The sequence below is a fragment of the Emydura macquarii genome, unplaced genomic scaffold (genome assembly GCF_026122565.2).
Source record: "Emydura macquarii macquarii isolate MOO-44397 ecotype Brisbane River unplaced genomic scaffold, CSIRO-AGI_Emac_v2 contig_1253, whole genome shotgun sequence".
In the NCBI taxonomy this organism is placed as follows: domain Eukaryota; kingdom Metazoa; phylum Chordata; order Testudines; family Chelidae; genus Emydura; species Emydura macquarii.
This window is the reverse complement of record NW_027131390.1, coordinates 32,128,900-32,147,882: the sequence shown is the minus strand read 5'-3', so window position 1 is coordinate 32,147,882 and position 18,983 is coordinate 32,128,900. Positions and strand designations below refer to the sequence as shown.

General features: G+C 36.1%; 1 protein-coding gene across 1 annotated transcript in view; it reads right to left on the bottom strand.

Moving 5' to 3' along the window:
* DIAPH2 (diaphanous related formin 2) overlaps positions 1-18,983 on the bottom strand; it is a 735,565-nt gene that overhangs the window by 237,339 nt on the left and 479,243 nt on the right. The window contains 1 exon segment of the mRNA XM_067548390.1: positions 246-369. Within this exon segment, the coding sequence (XP_067404491.1) occupies positions 246-369 (124 nt within the window).

Sequence of the window (18,983 nt, the reverse complement as noted above, 5' to 3'; positions counted from 1 at the left end):
TGTCATCTTTCTTCTTGAAAGTCTGATTACAAACGCTACAAAACTAGCTTTAGAGAAGATGCAAAACATAAATTTCATTTCTGCTAATGGCTTACTGCTTTTAACACTCAAAACTTTGATATGCTCTTCCCTGTGCAAAACAATAAACATGAAATAACGGACACTTCTGTTAATTTCAAAGACTAAATATTTAACAAGACAGACAAACACTGAGATTATCAACCCAGAAATACAAAAAGGATATGGTCATCTTTTCTACAAATTTATCATGTGCATCTTCTGTTTTAGGGAACTTCTCTATGTCATTTTCTAGACGCTGGATCTGAAGTTCCATTGAATCAAGGTTGCTCTTGAGACTTTGAGCTGAAACTTAGAAAAATATGACAAACAATTAGAAAAACTTCTGGAATTTTGATTTAAAGAAAAGAAAAGCAATATCAAGAAAACCAATGTCAGTAGAAGTATTCTTGAGGTAAAGAGAACAATTCCATTAAGCAGACTCTCATTTGTCTGAATTACTGCTCATAAAAGTTCTACCCTTCATAAAATAAGTGAGAATGTGTAATATAATATACCAAATCATCATGTTAAATGTGGGAATGTCACCATTTTATTCAGGCATTAGTTCAAATGAATCTATTTCTATTTAAATTTATTGATAGAAATTCTAATATTTCATTCTTTTAAATCTAATTTGAAGATTAAAGAGAAACTAAGGTTCAAAGAGATTTTATCTTATTAATGCATGTACTTGGCTATATAAATGATTTAAGGGAAAATTATAGAAAAAAAGATCAAATATTTTTCTTTTATTGAAATACACTGATTTCTATAAACCAACATCTGTGGAAGCCCTCAATACTTTTAACACCTACAGATAAAGACTTGTATACTTGAAGCTATTGACACTTTACACAAATCCAAATAAAGAACATATGGTGAAACAGCAATAATAATAATAATTTTAAAATAAACTGTTCTGTAACATCTCACTGTACCCATGTACGCTCCAACACTGTATTCATCATGGCTTTATTATCCTTGAAATTCTTGACAGTTTTTCCTGTCTTTCTCCTAGAAAACTTATCTTAAGTACCATATTAAAAATGTGCTAGTATTGCATATTCATTTTTCACCTTCCTCAGCCTGGTTCCTACAAGATTCCTCTTTGCCTTTCACTTGCTATATACTCTACACTTTCCTTCACTTATCAGTATCTATGAAAAAGAATACCTCACAATGATTTAAAGAACTAACCTTTTTCTATTTTGGATTGCTATGGCACTAAATACAGTGGTTATAGCACCAGGGCTTCCCAAACTGTGGGTTGTAATATGCTGCCATGTAAAATAAAGCACATTTTCCAACAGGGAAAGAAAAGAAAAAAAGACAGAACTACAGTACTAACCAGCAATTTTAAATCTTTCACAGCTATTCTGGTTTTAGAATAGAATTTTCAAAATCATATTGTTGCAGAATTTCAGCAGTAGAATAATACTATGGCGATAGCAAAGCACTCTTTCTACACTGACATGACCCTTCATAACTAAGAGCGGAGAAACTGCCTTAAAATACATGCAGAAATTTCAGACACTGTAGCTGGGGGAGGAGAGGAAGGAATCAAGCATCAAATACAGGAACATAAGAATCAATGTTCAGCATACACACAGTTAAGCATTACATTTTTTTTACATTTGACATTTCAGGTCAATAACTGATCTTTCATTGGAGAAGTTTAAGGAGAATTTGTCTTGTTTAAAGACAAAACAAAAAACTCAAAAATACACCACCAATGTCTTGGCACTGGTTGCTTTTCCTAGGGATTAAAACTCTGAAATGACCAGTGCCCTTAACTACTATCGACTTCACTGGGAATTAAGGATGCTCAGAACCTGGCAGAGACCACTCTAAAGAGCGACTTTCATACTGAGGAACCTTTGAAATATTCCTTTAAACCTCAACTAATTGAACTTTTTTTTTTTTTTTTTTGGTAATTTGTTTTAGAAGGTCTGAATTAAATAAATGTAATTTCACAAAAGACATCTCCTTCACATTCACTCATCTCCTTGTCTGATATGGTTAGAACATGTCAAATCACAGTATGATATAAATGGGAGGACAAATAAATTCACTAATGGTCAACATGGAAGGTGAAACAGCATTATAAGACAGAATGCCCTTAGTCAAACCAAATTATAAATAGCAAACCCAAATGTATTCAGTAATAGGAAGAAAATACTGACAAAGCAGGTTACTATTTGTATTAAAAAAATCCTGAAGTATTGACTTCCTCCTTTGATTCCCTCTCTGATCGTACAAAACAGTTAATTAGGGTTTAATAAAAGTATGTCTGTGCTATCTCTACAAGGTAAAATATGTATTTTTGAAGCATATTTTGCCTTCTCATGTGCACCACACATTGCTATGGAGCTCACAAAAATCTGTCCTGAGTTTGGACATTAAATCGCAATAGCAGATTTTCCACAGTTAGCATCAGCCCTTTAATATTAGTGTGCTCTTTCACAGCCAGATCCTTCCTCAACATTACTTTCTGACTCTACAGTTTTGTCACTTACATTATAAAGGAAATTTCTTTGATACAAACTAACAAGCTTTTAATGACAATGGAAACAGCTCTATATTCAAGTAATCTCACTCTAAGGCAGATATCTATTGACTGATTAGTAGGTCTCTTTTGTGAATTTTTTGTCTCTTATACCATATTGCAATAATATGAGATGCAGTACTAAAGCCTTTTAAACTACAGTTAGGTTGTTCTTTCTTGCAATTTCCCTGGTTGTGCTTCCACAGTTCTTTTAATAAGGGGACTCAGCTGATCTATATCTGTAATACACTAGACACTTTTTCACAGGTTTTCATATTTTATTTAATTGAGAAGTTTTGCTGTTTCACAAGTAGGTCTTAAAGTGACTCACACAGAACACTTAATATGAATAGCTTTACTTCCTCCCCTTTTTCCATTTTTGTAATTAAAACAAAAAACTGTGTGATTAAAAATAATAAATCAAAAGGTTTAAAACTAAACTGGATGGAAAAAGCCATCCCAAGGTAGTGTGAAAACAGTCATAACAGATTTTATTTACAAAACTGTATTACTTAAATAAGGATATTGTCCCAAAAATGAGAGAGAAAAAAAAAAAAGAGAGACAGAGACAGAAACTTGTACTGTAAGTGAAGAACTTGTTTGAATTACTACAGTAATATGATTTATTAGTAATGTGATGTATTTGGGTAGGGAGATAAACAGCACAGAAGTAAAATGTGCTGGAATTGACAATAAATTAGAAAAATGCAAATGGTTATTTTGTTGGTGAAGAGAATATCAGCTGGTAAATAAGTTGGCACCATAACAGAAAACAAAAATAGTTCTTTAAATGTTTGTCTGAAATTTTAAACTATCAAGACAAAACCAATTAATGACAAAAAAGCATAATGGGTTCTGTGATTAATAAACCCTCATATTGGACCAAAAAGCATCCAACTATTTCCCACATTGGGTTCTTGGAGACCATGTTATGCTGAAATTGGTAGGAAAAAACACATGGGATGCATTTAAAAGTGACTTTATTGTAACCAGTGAACTATGAAAAAGTTAAAACTTTCCTAGATTCAGAAGCACACTACACAGTACTTGGCTTGTCTCACTGACACCATGATCAAATACATTTTTTAAAAAGCTACACACTGTACAGATGCGAAGGTCTAACTCACCCCATGTTGAGATAATGAAAATAGATAGTAACAGTAACAATATAAAAGGCAAATACAGCAAAGTGGGAGAAAACGGCCCACTACTTTGAACAAATGGGGAAAATAGATGACATGTTCTGAATATATACATTTTTTACACTTCTCTCATTTTCTGTCTCATTCTCTGGAACAGATGCAACTCCTTTCTCATTTCCTAAGATTTACATCACTACCCAGCATGCTAGATGCTGTTCCCTAGAAGTCCGAGACAAGGCTGCAAGGTTCCTTTCCTGTACCAGTGTGACATAATGTACAAACCCCACACTGACAAGACAGGAGCCACTACCAAGACCGTGGCTTATGCTAGTCCAACCCTTTGATGGCAAGGGGGGATCCCAGCTAGGGAAGTGCCTCAAAGAGACTCTTTTTACACAGTAAAATGGTTTAACTATTTTTGTACCCACGTCTCCAAGAAACATTCATCTCTTACTCAGAGATTTATCATGCCATGCACGATTCAAAATTCAAACCATGTGCATGTGCAATGAAACAATGAGTCTTTTCCACAGCAACTGAGAGTATTTTCTGCCCGGTCTTTGCTCAGATACGAGTCTTTGCCCCAACAACTGTGGGCTTGTCATTTTCACTGTTTCCACTTGTCTGTAAATCATTGTGAAGGATTTACTACTTAAGTATTATGAAAGACGACAAATGAGAAGTAGTTTTCATTGGCTTTGTGATTGGTTATGGACATTTGCTAGTACTCCTTTGGAGGTTTTGGGTCAGTAAAGCATGTTAATAATAAACAGGCATACTACTGGGTACATGCAGCAAAATGGAACTTCTTTTAACAGGTGGGCCTTGGCATAAGTATGTGAATAAGGCTGAACCAGTATTCTGTCACTTTTTCCACCCCAAAGTGGCCACTTGCAAAGAAAAAAGGAAAACTTTCTGCCAGTCAGATTTTGTATACAATGAATCTCTCTGTATTTTCAAAAGCATCAAGCTCGGTGGTGCATTTTCTACACTGCATATGGAAGGAAATCTTAGTTTTAGCAAGATAAAATGGTTTCTTTTCATATTTGTTTAATGTTTTTTAATTTACTAATCATTATCCTTTAAAGTGTCAAGATGAATTTGTTTTTTGAGATTTTATTCATAAAATAAAAACAAACACTGTTCTCAAAATAAAAAGGACTGTACTGACCTTCAAATAACAAATGTAATTTTCTCCAGTAGTGTAATATTGCTGCCTAATAAAAATATGAGCTTAAAAAAGCAACAACATATTGACTAATACAGTGAAGGTAAATGCTGATGCAACTAGCAAAGTTTGCAAAATGTTATTTTTATACATATATTAGTTAAATTCCATTAGTGTACCTGAAAACTCAACATAAATCCATATTATTTTTAAGGAGTGTATTTAAAAATGTGGTAACAAGCAGCACCCAAAATCCTATTACAATATCTACATATTTGTTCCAATGCTTGGGCATTAGGTAGTGCATCCATCTATGCATTCATGATCATTTCCATATATTAACCTCCTGACATGGGAATTCCCAATATAGGCTGTCAAAATTAGGGTTTCTAATAATCAAGGAACACAGCTTTAGGCGGTCTTTAAAAGGGGCAATATCACAAAGCTGAACACAATTATGCCAAATCAGCTGGGAGGAATAATTTAATTAGAAAAAAATTAAATGATAATTGGGAACTATTTAAGAACACTTTACAAGATGTCTAAAAAACACAATCAAGGTAGCTTGGTTAAAAACCCAAACTGTTCAGAGAGGATGTGAAGATGGCTGTGTGTGCGTGCGTTCAAGGAATTGTAGAAAACTGATAAGGCAAGCTAAGGGACACAAAGAAAAATCTATGGACGGTAGAGTTAAGGACAATAAAGAGAAATTTTTAAAATATATGAGGAAGAAAAAAGAACCTTACCATTGGTATTGGTTGATGACTGTAGAAGAAACTATAGAATTATCAATAATAATGCAGGTAAGTCAAAAGTAGCCAATAAATATTTCTACTTAGGGGGAAAAACAGATGATGTAGTTATATTATATAACTCTTTCCATTCCACTAGTCTCTCTGGAAGATGTTAAACAGTAGCTTCTAAAGTTAGGCATTTTTAAATCAGCAGGTCATATAACTGGCATCCAAGAGTTTAAAACAGCTCACTGAGGAGCATGCTGGACCATTAATGACATTGATTGACATGATGATTAAAAAACTAGAAAGATATAAAAAATAACAGGGTAAACATTAAATGGATTAAAAACTAGCGAAGTGATAGGTTATAAAGTGTAATTTTAAATGGGAATCATCAACAAACAGACGTGTACCTAGTGGGATCCCACGGGGATTGGTTCTTGGCTCTACACTATTTAACGTTTTTATCAGTGACCTGGAAAAAAACAAAATGATAAAGTTTGCAGGGAGAGTGGTAAACAATGAAGAGGACAGGTCACTGATACAGAGCAATCTGGATCTGTTGGTAAAACGGGCACAGAAGCAATGTGTGTTTTAATAAAGCTGAATGTAAATGTACACATCTAGGAACAAAGAACATAGGCCATACTTATAGGATGGGTGACTCAATCCTGGGAAGCAGGGACTCCGAAAAATATTTGGGACTCTCAGTGGATAAATCAGCTGAAAATGAACACCCAATGTGCCACTGTAGCCAAAAGGGGTAATGCGATCCTTGGATGCAAAAAATGGGAATTTCAAGGAGTAGAGAGGTTACTTTATCTCTGTATTTGGTATTGGTGCAACCATTGCTGGAATACTGTTACCAGTTCTGGTGTCCACAATTCAAGAAGGATGTTGATAATTTGGAATGGGAGAAGAGCCACAAGAATTACTAAAGGATTAGAAAACATTCCCTGCAGTGATGGACTCAAGGTACTCAACCCATTTTACTCAAAGAGAGGGATAAGTTGATTACATTCTATAAATGGGGAACAAACATTTGATAATTAGCTCTTCACATAGATACGCAATACAGTGGCTGAAAGTTGAAGCTAGACAAACAGATTGGAAATAAGGCATACATTTTTTAACAGACAGAGTAATTAAACCATTGGAAGAACTGACCAAGGTTCATGCTGGATTCTCCATCACTAGCAATTTTTAAATCAAGACTGAATGTTATTCTAAAGGATATGTTCTAGGAATTATAGTGGGGAAGTTCTATGGCCTGTGTTATACAGGAAGTTAGACTAAATGATCACAATGATCCCTTCTAGCCTTGAATCTATGACAGACTACTCATATATGCAATTGTGTCTTTAGGCGAGATGTGACAGCAGTGAGAAATTAATTAAAATATCCACAGATTTATTTATGCTAAAAAACAGTGGTAAGGGCAGGCATGTATGTATGATGGACACCAAAGTAATAATTTCAGCCACAAGGTATGCATATGGTATATTAATGGAGAAAGTATATATTTTCATGACAGATGAAGGCCACTGGGAAGTTTTTTGTACTGCAGGAAACCAGTATCAGATTACACTGTCTGCATCACAGGGCACTGCATGTCTATATCACAAGGTGTAAACCATCTTTATAACATATAGTTTCAAGATATTCTTGAATTAATATTCTGCACATGCTTATTTGCATCCTATACATCTCAACACTTTGCATCCCTTAGTACAAGTCTCCGAATGTTCCTTAATATCACATACCTGAATATTTACTTCATAAGCCTAGCATTACTTCCTCAACTCAACAGTGCATTTGTAGCCTCTATATTCATATTGCTCAGTCAAGTAGTAATTGAAACATAAGTCTCTTAAACAAAATTAACAAAATTCTTACAGATTTTATTTTTCCTTTACAGTCTTTAGAAAAATGCTGAAACAGAAGAAATATATAGCTTGTTGCACATTGAGACTTTTTGCTTCTAGGTTAATGGTTTCAATCTAAAAAAATCAGTCACTACTGACACAATGTAGGCTACATGTAGCATTCTTGAAAGATGCCAGATAGATCAAGAACTTCAATCTCTTTTGACAATATGGTCAATCTTCAGAACCAATACAGAAAGGGAAGCAATAATGCACATTAGGCCCATATTACCATTATGTCTCATCTGTGACTGTGAAGGTCCAATTACCAAATCAGAGAGTCTGAATGCTCATTCAGTTCTGACTCCACATCCAATATTACTAGAAGAATTCTAATTGGTACCAATATTAGTTATGACTTTTTGTGACAGTCACTTGGTCAAAAAAACTGTGCTGAGCCTTCTAGCAATCTGATTCTGATTAAAATTTGTCACCTAGAGATGAAAAACTGCATAAACCCATTTCCAATCCATGAGCCATTCAGTCACATCCCTACTACCTCCCTCCTTCAGTGGTTAATTCCCCAAGCTCCAACATTTCCAGAAAGTTAACCAACACAGTACACTTTCTTTTATTAAAGCACTTCAGAAAAAGAAGCAAATATAAGAATATATAGAATCATAGAATATTAGAGTTGGAAGGGACTTCAGGAGGTCATCTAGTCCAATCCCCTGCTCAAAGCAGGACTAACCTCAGCTATATCATCCCAGCGAGGGCTTTGTCAAGCCTCAGCTTAAAGACCTTTAAAGATGGAGATTCCACCACCTCTCTAGGTAACCCATTCCAGTGAAAAACATTTTCCTAATATCCAACCTAGACCTCCCCCACTGCAATATGAGACCATTGCTCCTTGTTCTGTCATCTGCCACCACCGAGAACAGCCTAACCCCATCCTCCCTGGAACCCCCTTTCAGGTAGTTAAAGGCCGCTATCAAATCCCTCTCACTCTTCTCTTTTGCAGAGTAAACAAGCCCAGTTCCCTCAGCCTCTCCTCATAAGTCCTGTGCTCCATCCCCCTAATCATTTTGGTTGCCCTCCGCTGGACTCTCTCCAACTTGTCCACATCCTTTTTGTAGTGGGGGGCCCAAAACTGGACACAATATTCTAAATGCGGCCTCACCAATGCCGAATAGAGGGGAATAATCACTTCCCGTGTCCTGCTGGCAAAGCCCCTCCTAATGCAGCCCAATATGCCATTAGCCTTCTTGACAACCAGGGCACACTGCTGACTCATATCCAGTTTTTTATCCACTGTTACCCCCAGGTCCTTTTCTGCAGAGCTGCTGCCTAGCTCGTCAGTCCCCAGTCTATAGCTGTGCATGGGATTCTTCCTTCCTAAGTGGAGGACTCTGCACTTTTCTTTGTTGAACCTCATTAGATTACTTAGATTATATAAGAGTATATATAAGAGTAAGCAAATAAATCAGTATTCAGATATTCAGCAATCAGCAGTGTGGCAACATCCTCCAGTTTTAATGTTAGTCTTGCAAGTCTTAGGCTCCTGAAAGCATGAAGTTGTGAAAATCTCAGCAAGACAAATAATTAAAAAGGTAGCTTTTAGTTCTCATATTTGCAGAGAAATGAAAATATGACCCAAGTGTTCTCTAAAGATTCCACACAAAACCAAATAGAAAGGCAAATAAAAAGACCCAATAAATGCATAAATAATGATCACAATTATTTTCTAGCTAGTTTTAGGAATTTTTTAGCCTTATTCATGAGTTTTGAATTCTTGGGGTTGATAATGCTACAGTCAGAATATCTAAACTCCTACAATTGGTTTATTCATGCAACACACATTCTCATAACCCTCCTAAGTTCTACATCATGCATCTTAACACACACCTACATTTTTGGTGACCATGTTTTACTATATTTACTTTTTATTTCTCTTTCAAATTACTGTACTGTAATTCTGATCCCATGTTGTATGTGACTTTATTATTTAAACAATTTAAACATCAACAATAAAGTTGATGTACATTAGTTTCCACTATATTTATTTAAAACAACCCTAATTCATATTTTTTCTCATCTATGAACTGATAATATACCATCAAGTAAGCCAATGTGAAACACCATAGCCTATTAAGCCAAGATCAATGATAATTGTTAACACCAAAATCTATTAAAATAGAACACTTTAAAACATTCCCAACTTCATCTAATAACCAAACGGTATCCATCTTCTAGAGTACTTTATATCAAATACAATGCATACATAAAATAGATACAAATCCTTAAGAGATTAAGAATTATTTTTCTGAAAACCAACTGAAGCTTGCCATGAAATTACTGTCCTTACAACTCTTCTCTCTAATACACTGATATTATTACTATTTACTTAGGCCATATATACACTAGAGTGTCTCATGTCAGTGTAGCCCACTACCATATGCATCCTTCTGAATCATCCTTCTGATGGCAGAGCAATATCTCTTTCCTAAGTGACATTAGCTAAGTCAATATAATCACTCTTCTGTTTTCGGGGATTGGGGTTTTTTTGTTTGTTTGTTTGGGGCAGTGTAGCTGTGTCAACTGGGTGGAGAGAGTATTTTTATACTCTAGGCTGACATACTTATGCCTGAATAACTTTGTAGTGGCCAGTAGGCCTCACTAACCTAAGTGTGCAAAAACAGATATAGAAACAAATAAAACAATTAAAATCCCCAATATTTTTCATTTATTGACTTCTCAATCCCATTCCCATTTGTAATGTTACACCATAACCTGAGAAATAATGAATAATGAGAATAATGAGAAAAGGAAATTAAACAACGATGTTAAGTTAACAAGAGAAAAGACTATGGATCAATAACCTATTCCAATAGCATAGTCTATTTTAATGACTAAGTGAAAGTTTACCTATTTATTTACAATAAATGTTTTATCTTAAGTAAGGACAAATGCTAAAAATCCCCTCTCTGGGGTTGGTTCTAGAAGCAGCTGTTGTGTTACACTCAGCAAATATAGAATGAAAGGGGGGCTGGTAACTGGTTTTCTCCACCCTGCAAATCAGACATCAACTCACTCTCAGTGCAGAAATTGTGATAGATGCAGGGAGGCCTGAACTCACCTCTAAGGCCTTGGTGGCTACCCATGCAATAGTCTGTATAGGCCTGCAGATTTTGGAATAATAGGACGCTTGACAACTGCCAGGACAGTGACAACTTGTCTTATAGATCCGATAAAACTATTACTCCTCGTCTGAAAGATTCCAATTTTGTCTGTGGCACTTGCCATTCACATTTTTTCCTTTAAATGGCCATAAATACTAACAATCACTTGACAAAGTTTTAACACCCAAACATAACCCACTATGGCTGCTGACAAAGATTCTGCAACATACCTGCCCAAAGCTGAGATATATACTCAAACAGCAGTTTATTTGAAATTATCATCTGACATGTAATCCAAGCATACAGTACGTGCTGATATTGTGCAACATGCCAGCAACATCTGATTTTCATAGGAGATGCTATAGGCTGTGAATAAATATAAACTGCTTAATTGTGATAACGATACAAAAATATCTATGAATGAACTGTATAATTTCTTGAATATGATAAAACAATGAGAGTCTTGTAGCACCTTAAAGACTAACAAATTTCTGCAGGCATAAGCTTTCGTGGGCTGCAACCCACTTCGTCAGTTGCAGCCCACGAAAGCTTAAGCCCACCAAAATTTGTTAGTGTAAGGTGCTACAGGACTCTCGTTGTTTTTGCTGTATACAGTCTAACATGGCTACTCCTCTGGAACTTTTGAATATGATAGTGTGATTTAAAATTGAATTAAATGGACATGAGGGGGATGAAAGGGAGTGGAGGCAGAAAAATCACACTAGCAATTCCTTTCAACTTTGCCAAAGAAAAAAAGAAAAAGATGGAGGAAAACTGGTTTAATCTGCTTGCACACAATTATAAACTAACAGTACAATCATTAGAGCCAGACTGCATTTTATTGATATCCCTTCATTGTTCAGTCCAGATAGTGAGTGACATGAAAATGATTTAAAATAAATTTTATACTTTTTACCTAGATTAGTTATTAACTATTAGCAAGACTGACAAAAAAGGGATTTATATCACAATATTTTGTAGGACCATTATGGCTACCCTCTTCCCATATGTTGTAGACACCATCTTTCTGGTCAAAGGGTACTGGGTGGGAGTGGGACTCCCTCCCGGTGCATAAGCAATTAGCTAGAAGGTGCCAATATATGTGGGGAATCCTCTACATTACTTCACAACAGGGTCTCCACAGTTCTCCTAAGATACTGCAAGCACAAATAAGAGCCTAAACTGAATGTGGATCTTCCACAGGGCAGCACAGAGCCCAACCAGTAGGTAACTAGGTGAGCTCAGCTACATTATGACATAATTAGTTCGCTATATAGTGTGACAGATATTGCAACCCCAACCAATATCTTCGGGGTCCATTGTTTTAAATGAATGGTTCATGTATGACTGTGTTCCACTCAATGGGAAAGGGCTATCACAGCTTCTATAGAAACTCAAACAACGGGTAGCAACATTAAGGCCAATGGGCAAGTCTAACTCCCTACCCCACACCTCAGAGACAGACCTGGGGCTCCAGAGGAGGCTTACATATACTAGTTCAAATTGGATTCTCCAGCGACCAACAGAGAAAAAAAAAACCTTTTGAATACAACAGCCTGAATTTAAATTGACTTGTGGCTCTTTTCCCTGAACAAGCAAACAGACAGAATTTTCTATTCAAGAGAGTGTCTTCAATTCTTGCAGAAGGGTTGGAAAGAGTTGGATCTACTGGGGCCTCATAAGACTGATGAGTGACTTCTGGTAAACTTTCGGTATGCATATAAGAAACATTTACTGTTTCTTGTATGTTTTCTTTGTAATACTTTCACCTGAAGAATGAATATGCTTGTTTAGGAAGAATTGTGTGATAACTTGTAACTGTTGGCAATACAATGTTTATAACCCATAGAGAGAAAGCAGACTCAAAGGTGAGGCAGGGTGCTCCTTGGCTGCACCCAGGTTTTCTTGGCTGTAAGCTCCAGACCGTCCCTTAAAGACTTATACACAACGCCACACTACCACATGCATATCACTAGTGAGACAGTTACATACCCATGCTAAATAGGGTACTGGCTCTTTTTGCACTGAGTCCAACAGATCTTGCTGAAATGCACAGACAAAGACCAAATAAAACAAGTAGTCCTATTCTCAAATGCATCTATTGAACTCCCCCAGCTTCCATGATGTCACAAGTAAGATAGATAGCCTGATGAATAAGATCCACTTCTGGGAAAAATCAATGCCATCCTCCATATTGAGACAACTTTCCCAGGGTCAGAAAGAATCTCTCTCTCTTTTCTCTGACAGTAATATGGCTTTGAGATTAAACAATTATATTAGAAACCTGGGGAGGGAAGAACACAAAGTGATTTTTTTTCTTTATTCAAAAAATATTTATTGAAATGCTACAATAAACAGCAACTGCTAATCATTAATATTTTCACATTTACTTTTCGAAAGAATCCTTCGAATACATAAAAACATACACAGTTGAACAGTCATATTCAAATTTGCTGAATTACTGGTAGTATATACGTTTATGACAACAACATATGACTGTTAGAGCAAGACTGATTCTGGAGGACTTTATAAAATGCCCAACTGCTAGTATGTCTATTTCTTCTTAGAAGCAATTCTACTAAAATATGAGCTTTCTATAAACAGGTCACACCTCTTAAACCTACTGGGTCAAACTCTACTCTCATACTGGAGAAAATCTAGAGTAATTTCTAAGACTTCATCTGAATTATTCTAGATTTACATCAGTGTAAATAATAGCAAAATTGTACCCATTCTTTTAGTCTTTTTGTTTTCAGACTTGGGAAGACAACCCTAAATCTCTTTACCTTTGGAAGGTTTTCTTAGCAACTCTAAGGCCTAGAATCTTTTTAAAAACAATTTTTGGCCTATGTTTGCAAACGTGAGGGGTTAAAGTTAAGCATCTAAATTCACACTGAGGCACCTAGATAAACAGACTGATTTCCTGAAGTATTTAGCATTTATTTAAGGTGCCTCGATATGGATCTATGAACCTTACTTGAAACAATGAAACGTGAAATATTGTGTTTCCATCCTGCAGCATAGCATGTAGGAGCGGGTGGATTCCACAGCTAACACTAAACTTCAGATCCTGGCGTAAGTTAGGCCTTTTAGAAGAGAATTTGCTACTTTTAAATATATTTGTGATTTAGGGCAAGAGTGACTTGTCCTATGTGCCCATGGTAATGCAAGGAGAGGAAAAGTAGGATTACCCATATCAGAGGTAGCAGGGCAGGAGGAAGAGCAGAATTCCTGGGGCTGCTAGTCCCTTTGCTCCACAGGTGGGAAGAGAATAGATGGTCAGGAGTGTGGCATGGACAGAGACTTGACTCCGATTCCCCACCAAAAAACAGCTGAGTCAGCTACAGAGCTGGTGCAGATTAGTTTACTCCCTTGGAGCAAGACCTGGCTGAGTCATAGAATGAACTTTGGTCTGCTCTAGGGGCAGTGCAATTACTTATTCCTTAGATTTTATATTTCATGTTGTAGCGCAGGCTTTGGAGAAAGGCAGTATGTTCCTTTGATGATGCTGTCTCTCTGCTCACCAGTGACAAAGTGGGACACCCATACAGTATGCAGAAATGTTGCAGGGGTATTACAGCAGGATAAGAAGAGGGAAAAACATGGTTTATAATAGGAATACCTTCTAAGTACATTTGGAAGGTGCAATATCTTGAAGAGATGGCATAAGAACTAACATATATCCATTACACTCTGGGCACAGGACAACCCACATCTAACTAGTGAGGTAGGAACATTTACACAGTGGAATACAACATTATCTAGCTATATACACAAACAATCCTCATCACTACAATATCTGGGTGCATTTGGGATCTTTCTGGACGTGTGTGTGTGAAATAGGGCAGCACTGGTTACACTAGACTCTGAAGCCTCCACAACGTAGTTTTGTTTTAGGAGAGCTAATGGAGCAAATAGGAATTTACATACACATAGTCAGCTTTCCCCAAAGTTGTTGAATTATTTCTGACCTTCGAGACCTTTGCTGAATACTGGAAAAAAGGCAGCAATTGTCTTTTTTTTTTTTTTAATTTAAAATTCACAGCCTCCTAATAATGACTCACTTAAAAAATGAGAAACATATTAGATTGAACTTTTTCTTAGTCTGATGACTGAAAGCCATAAATGCACCTTGACTTCCTGATCTGAGAAAGAGAGAAAAAAAAGCAGAAGCCAAAGAATAAGGCCTGAAAGGTACTTCTCTTATACCTCACAGAAGAGGAAATAATTCCTTGAACAATGGTATATAGAGAATTCAGGTGCATTTTGTCAGGGGAGGAAAAAAATGCTCTGAACATGCGTATCCCTACAACCAGTATTAATTCTGCAAGAAAATGACGCAAAAACAGAGTATGCTTTTTCCTCCGACTAAAAAAATAAAATAAAATAAAATAAAAACAAACAAACAAAAAAAAATCCCTCACAATCACAACAGTGATTTTGCTTACCTACCGAGACCCCTGTTTTTCTGGTTTTATTGTGTCTTTTCTAATCGTTTATGTGCTTTGTAATTTTCAACAATGAGTGTTTTTCAGACTGTAAATCTAATCATTTCATCACTGGCAAATTAAATGAAAGATCAATGTTGAAATATATATATCCTGTCTTGTATGTTGCAACAGGTCTTCAGCTCAGGCCAGGGATATAGGAATATTCTTTTATATAGTTAACAATTACTTCCTCGTCATTTTTATTTTTAACACTTACATCTGCATAACAATAGTCTAGGAATTATGTACCACATGCTGATGTGAATGAAGGTAAGATTTAAAAATAGGAGCTAAAGCTACTAACTGAAATTCTCTACCCAGAGAGGAGGAAAGGATAGCAGCCAAATAAGCCCCCCGATAACGAGCCCCAAGCCTGTTCTTGAGGGATAAATGCTAAGGGTCTTTGAACATTCAGTCTAAATGTCCCTATAATACCTAGTTTCTATACACAGACTTCAAAGAATGGTGCCAAATTGTGAAAGTGATTTTGGCAAAGTGGACCCCTGTATACAAGGAACTGAACTCAGACCTCCATGTTGTTTAACATAACTATCAAACCACCAAGAAAAGGTAATAGCTTTCAATTACTATTAACCGCAAATAGATTAGAACGGGTTGCCTAGAGGTGAAAGACTATTTTTCTCACTCTCTATTCAGTGACCCTTGAAGCTGCAAAAAATCATTCTTTTAGTTGAGAAGAATGGGCTATGTTTCTCTCTTTCTCCTTTAAAAGCCAAACGAAGTTTGTTGACCAATGAAAAACAAAGCCAAACTACTTATCTCCCTCTCTCACAACAATGCACATTTCTTTCAGTTTCCATTTTTATTTCCTCATACCCTATGTAGAAAGTGCCCCAAAGAAATGATAATGCTAGTGACAACTGATAGTGGGCTGGCAAACATAACAAATGCCATTTACTGAGACTGGGAGTTGAGTTATTTCCCCGCAAAAATGTTGATTTTTAAAATGTGATGCTTCTTTTTTTCACTATATTTTATATCTAAGACCATATCATATGCATGTGAATAAACAGCAGGAAGACCTAACCAAAGGACAGATTAGTGTGACATACATATATTGAAAGGCCACATCTTGTTAACTTCCAAAGGCAGAGTAGGAGAGATGAAGAGGAAGATGACATAGTATTGAGAGTTGACATAGCAAAGAGCAGCAATAGGAAATTTACATACACATACACATGCAAATAGGAATTTACATACACATAGTCAGCTTTCCCCAAAGTTGTTGAATTATTTCTGACCTTCGAGACCTTTGCTGAATACTGGAAAAAAGGCAGCAATTGTCTTTTTTTTTTTTTTTTAATTTAAAATTCACAGCCTCCTAATAATGACTCACTTAAAAAATGAGAAACATATTAGATTGAACTTTTTCTTAGTCTGATGACTGAAAGCCATAAATGCACCTTGACTTCCTGATCTGAGAAAGAGAGAAAAAAACAGCAGGAAGACCTAACCAAAGGACAGATTAGTGTGACATACATATATTGAAAGGCCACATCTTGTTAACTTCCAAAGACAGAGTAGGAGAGATGAAGAGGAAGATGACATAGTATTGAGAGTTGACATAGCAAAGAGCAGCAATAAAAATGAAACTGCAAGCAGAAGACAAACATGAAAGGAGGAATAACATGGATCCTAAACACTTTCCAACTGCCACTGTCAATAATTTAAATACAACAACACTAGCCAGAATTTTTCCATTTCTTGCTTTACAACCAATAGCTGTAACAATTCAGCCCCGTAGCTAGAACAGGAAATGATGGTGATAGTTACCTTAAACAAATTAAGTGTATGACTCTAGAGATAGCTCAATGTGCTCAAAGGACAGTTTCCTCATCTTTAATTTCTAATTAACTACCACCCACCCACATGAACAAGGAGTAAGCCAGTGACATGGCAGAAGAAGCAGATATTCTGTCACACTCTTGGCACTCTTAATACACACATTTTTATTTTCAAACAGGACATGAGGAAAATTTCTTCCCATGAATCATCTTTAATTTATAACATTATTAAGACTGAAGTTCTAGGTCTTGAGCATGATTCTATTACTGTATATTCTGCCTTGTTTGTTGATTTTTTTTGGTTGTTATTATTTCTATTTGGTTATGTTGTCTATTCATTTTGTACATTTCCTCAATTTCTTTGGTTGTTTTACACTGTGTAAATTGTTATAGTTCTTTTGCTGTTTATATATTTAACATGATAAATGGTACACAGAGGAAGAAGTCAGGAAAGCCCCTGCAGAATTCCCCCTAACTGTCTGCTACAGTGCTCACATATTTTAGTGGAATTTTCAGCAGTTTTATTTTGGCCTCACAGGAGCATGACAACCATTTAGTGAAAAGATTGTGTGAAATATAAAGTCACATCACAAACTACTAACCCACACTTGCTTAATGATCTCTATTTTCCTCAAGACTGATCACAGAACAAAGGATCTTTCCCAAGTGATCCTATACCCATCAGCTATTTCGTTAATGAATCAAATGCAATAATGTACAGTAGGAGAAACAAATATGCTATAAATAGCTAAAAGCATTGGAAACAGAGTGGTCATATACTTACATTTTATAACTGAAAATTAATTTTATGGAGACAACAGCAATACCACCTATGCATTATTTTAGTCCATCTCTTGTTGCCACTGTTGATAGCATAAAGATTAAGTATTCTTGTTGCACTTAATTTTCTCTTCCTTATGTCATATATGAACAAATAATTCATAACTACCTTTTAAACAAATGATTGTTTAGTGAACTATTTATCCGTGCACGTGTCTGGAATATGTGGGTGGTCATAAGCCTCATTTCCTTGGCCAGAAAAGTAATTCACTAGAATGCATATGTGTTCTTGCAGCATGAAGTAGCCCACAGAGAGTTAGAAGGGACAGTGAAGAAACAATTTCATCCCCCAGGTTATCAGTTACTGATTCATCATGCAAAAGCTTGGCTCTTTTCAGCTCCAGAAGTATTGTTGAATTTTAAACATTATTTTAGCCCCAGGACTGAGATTAGTCTACGATAAATTGAAAGTGACTTGAAAGCAGCCACCTGTGGGGCAGAACGTAGAAGCTGATTAACAACAAACCACCACCATTAACAGTTCAAAACAGGAACACACTTGACATCTGATCAGGTAAAAATGAACTACTGTGAGAATCATGTATGAAGATTACAGTTATCTAGCTGTAATTTGGCCACAACACTGAGAATGACAACTCTACTCTTGCAAAAAAAAAAAAAAAAAAAATGCAATGAGTTAATATATATAAGTGGTTACCTTTTATATCCAATCCAAAATACAATAACTCTAACAGCAGTATGTCTTCTAACATTCTTTTAATTATCGGTATGGTAATGACACAGAAGGAAGTAGTCCAGCAACAGGAATGACCATCATCACTTTCTGCTGCCCATGGGTTTTTCTTGAATCCTTCCATTCAAATACTGACCAGGCTTAGGGTATAGACTGTTTGACATTAAGGCCAGAAGCGAACATTGTGATCATCTAGTCTGACCTCCTGTACACCACAAGTCACAGAACCACCAACCTATTCCTCTAATAAACCCATAACCTCTTGCTGAGTTACTGAAGCCTTCAAATCATGATTTAAAGACTTCAAGTTACAGAGAATCCACTATATACTCTAGTTTAAATCTGTAAGTGACCTATGCCCCATGCCACAGAGGAAGGTGAAAAACCCCTACGATCTCTGCCAATCTGATCTGTAGGAAAATTCCTTCCCGACCCCGAATATGGTGATTAGTTGGACC